Consider the following 3,937-nt stretch of genomic DNA (forward strand, 5'->3'; position numbering starts at 1 on the left):
ACCAAACATGCTCTAAGAATATAACTTTGGAATGAGTCATTTTATTTTAAAATGACCATTTTTTCTTTATCGGGATTCTCCATATTTGTTCAATTAAAAATCTCTCCGTATTTGTTTGATTCAATTCTCCATATTTGTTTAATTAAAAAAAATCTCCCTGTATTTGTTTGATTCAAAATTCACTCCGGACAAGACAGAGTAGTCAAATTCTGCCAAAGGAAAATTAGCTGTGGTCAAACTGAAAAAAAGTCTGCAATTCACCAAAATTAATAATGAATTGAATTACCTCAGAAAATTCCCCTTTTTACGATTTGAAATACCACGTTTTATTGAAGGAAACACATACAAACTTGGTTTAATAATGCCATAAACTAATACCATAGCAATGAAATTAAACGATAATTACGTAACAAAAATAACAAAATAAATTAGAAAAGACATGTGAAAGCTCATTTACATGGAATTTACTTAACAAATTGAACTTAACAAAAACATTTCCAGAGATGATCAATTTATTTAACAAAAATTGCCGACAACATGTTAACAAATCACAATACAAGCCTACAATGTACTTATGTTCAATTTGCGAAGACATTTCCCACAAACCAAGTTAATAAGGGCATGGTCAGTTACATTTAAGGATGTAAATCTGTTTTATATTCACCTTTTTAAGAGAACCAATACGAATCATAGTACATTGATTCAAAAACAGTTGAAATTCAAAATAGAGAGAGTATAATTTCTTCCTTGTGAAACTGGTTCTTTGAAGTAAACAAAATATTCTCCAACAAACAAAACCATAAACAATAATATTCTACTAAAATGAAGTTAAAAGACTGACAATTGGCATAGCAAGGCGATTGCAAATTTCTTAATCGAAGAGACCAAAACCCATATCCTGCAAAAGAAATAGTAAAAATTAGACGAGAATGAAAATACCAGGAAGTTGCAAACAAGGAATCTATATGCATCCACATAGTTTGGAAAAAGTTAACAAGTTTTTGCAGCTTACATCATCAGACTCCTCTTTCTCTTCCACTTTCTCTTCCTTCTTGGACTCAACAGCCGCAGCAGGTGCTGCGCCACCACCTCCCCCAGATGATGCCGACACAGCAATTGCACCACCTCCTGAAGGTACCGAGGCCAATTTCTCCCTTCCAGCTGCAATCAGCTCAGTTATATCTTTGCCGGCAACTTGGGACAGAAGCAATTCAACTCTTTCCTGATCAAACTCAGCTCCAACTGAAACAAAAATAATAGATAAGCACAGCATCCAAATAAATGGAACACAACACCTAAAACAAAGTCCCGAATTGCGTTCTTTGAAAAATGTTTCAAAAATGACACCATCCAATGCCAATTATATCAGCAATGATCCTGCATTTGTTTACAAATGCAAAATTGGCAAGTGCAAATCTCCAGAATTCACAAACAGAATATCTGAAACATTTAAGGCTTCATAACCACACCCCTCACCCAATATGAACAACTTGGCATACACATGGATATCCATATTAAAAGCGAGCAACAATCAAGATACACATCAATGACTTTTACTTAGGCAAAATTGCAGAGGAATTTTATATTTAAATGTATAGAGCAAAGATTGACCTGGAATCCTTGATGAATGCAAATAGAACAAACCAAATTATTCCAACTCAACAACTGCTCTATTAGACTATAAGAGGAGTGATCTTCGATCTAGTCTGTCACAACAATCTATACAGCTAAGAACACAAGCTCCAAAATCTATAACAGACGAATAAGCCATGTAAATATAAACAATTCCAGGACTCCAGGAGCAAATCCATACATTCCTAAATTAAGTGCGCGAACAAATAGATCATTTTGTGGGGGAAAATACGAGTATTTTTCAGAAACTCGGTGGTTGAACCAGAAAGTAGAGTTGCAGGAAAAAGAGAAACGAAAAGAGTAGAAATCAACCTGAGCCGAGGATGTCGGAAATATCATCGGCAGAGGGGGAGGTTTTGCCACCCAACACAGCCAACAAGTAAGCTGCTACAACCTTCATATCTATCAGAATCACAAACAAGATGATAATTATTGCTCGGAATCCCTAAGGAAGAAAATACATATACACTGAAGAAAGAAAAAGAGCGAAATTAAACTGAAGAAGATTAATTATGAGAATTACCTGGAGGACGGTGGAGGCGTGGATCAGAGATTGAGAGGTAGAGCTAGGGTTTTGAGTTCCGACGTCAGGATTGTCTTATATAGACGAGGATAGTTTTTTAATGTTTAGGGTTCACTTTGATTGGGCTTACGTTTTGGGCCGATAGTTTGGGATTATATCTCTCTTAGTAGTTTTAAAGCCTTCTCATTTTGGGAAGGGTACCTCAATTCTAGATTACTCCATAAAATTTATAAGAGTGAACTGCACTAATAGTCCCTGATTTTGTCGAAAAATACATTAATAGTTTCTGAAAAAAATTTATATCATTTTTAGTACGATAAGACTAAAGTAACCCTAGGCACCACAAGTATGAATATTTAAAATTTAGATACATTTTGGACCTTTCTACTATCTTTTTAATTTTTTTCATTTTTTCTTTCATCATCATTTTCTTTTATAAACTCACTTTCATTTAAATAATATTTGATGCTTTATGATTTATTTGCAAAGAAAAAATTATATTAAATAATAACATTTTTTATTATAAATATTAAAGTGAATTATAGAAAATTCTTTGTGGTAGTTATTTTTACTTAAATTTTTTAAATTTGAGATGAAAAAATATTTTAGTGAATTATAGTAGCAGTACTTTTATATTTATAAAATGTTACTTTAATATTTAAATGTTATGCTAATTAAAATATAGTATAGTGAAAATTATTTTTAAAATATAATAACTAAAATATAAGTGAATTATATCTAACGTAAATTAAAGCGAATTCTTGCCAGTAACATTTGTTTAATAAAAATATTAAAGTGAACTATAGTAATTTTTTCATTATAAATCTGAATATATGCGTTATTCAAATAATTATTTAAAAAATTTAAGTGAAATAATTCATAGAAAATATTTTTTGTTGTAAATGTGCTTTTATGTATTTTCAAAATAATTGCAAGATTGAAGAGGTATCAAAATTGTAATATCCAGATACCGAAAATGCCCTCCATGGCATTTAGGAGATTTTTTTAATGCAGAGGGGTATAAAAGACCGGCAGGTACCAAAAATATAATTTTTAGGCACCAAATATGATATAAAAAAATTTTAAGGACCATTGGTGCATTTTTCGACAAGATCAGGGACTATTAACGTAGTTCACTCAATTTATAAATGACATACTACTATAATGCTAGTATTTTATATTAGTAATTCTAAAACTTGTCATTTTGGAAAGGAAGTTCAATCTATTTTTTTCACCTTCATGTATGATCGCCTTCAATTCTGAACATCCTTCTATTTTCACATGATATTGACATATGAATACTACCTTCAAAATTCTGAGATCCACGCTCCTTATTTGTTATAGAGTGTTGGGTTTGTATTATATACTTCGTCTTATCTCCACTATTTTCTCTCTTACTTTATCATTTTTTCACTTTAACTATTTATTATCATTTTTATAAAATGAATGCAGAAAAGTCAAAGTGACTTCTAACGTGGGACGGATGGAATACTTTAGTTTGATTGTGAATCTGTCATACAATCATACGCAATCTATCAAAAAAATGATAAAAATCTGTAATTAACATACACAGATGCAGTGGCGTATCCAGGAATTTCGGTTTGGGGGTACGATAAATAATTATAGCGATTTAAATCTTCAATATCCGATCCTTTTTCTTCTTTTAATTTGTTCTCTCAAAATTTTTATTTTTATTTTCAATTAAGATTATACTTTTGTATATAGATGTGAATTATTTTTAAATTAGTGTTACTACTACTTAAATGACATTCATTATTTTCT

At 30.9% G+C, this 3,937-nt stretch overlaps 1 protein-coding gene across 1 annotated transcript; it reads right to left on the minus strand.

Annotated features, from left to right (window-relative positions):
- Window positions 1–712: 712 nt before the first annotated feature.
- LOC125217950 (60S acidic ribosomal protein P2A-like) lies at window positions 713–2,291 on the minus strand. Its single transcript, XM_048119531.1, has 4 exons — window positions 2,156–2,291; window positions 1,945–2,034; window positions 1,013–1,242; window positions 713–898 (listed from the first exon to the last, which is right to left on the minus strand). Exons 2-4 carry the CDS (start codon window positions 2,030–2,032, stop codon window positions 872–874), a joined length of 345 nt encoding a protein of 114 aa, XP_047975488.1. The 5' UTR covers window positions 2,033–2,034; window positions 2,156–2,291; the 3' UTR covers window positions 713–871.
- Window positions 2,292–3,937: the final 1,646 nt, after the last annotated feature.

This window comes from Salvia hispanica, chromosome 4 (assembly GCF_023119035.1).
Source record: "Salvia hispanica cultivar TCC Black 2014 chromosome 4, UniMelb_Shisp_WGS_1.0, whole genome shotgun sequence".
Taxonomy (NCBI): domain Eukaryota; kingdom Viridiplantae; phylum Streptophyta; class Magnoliopsida; order Lamiales; family Lamiaceae; genus Salvia; species Salvia hispanica.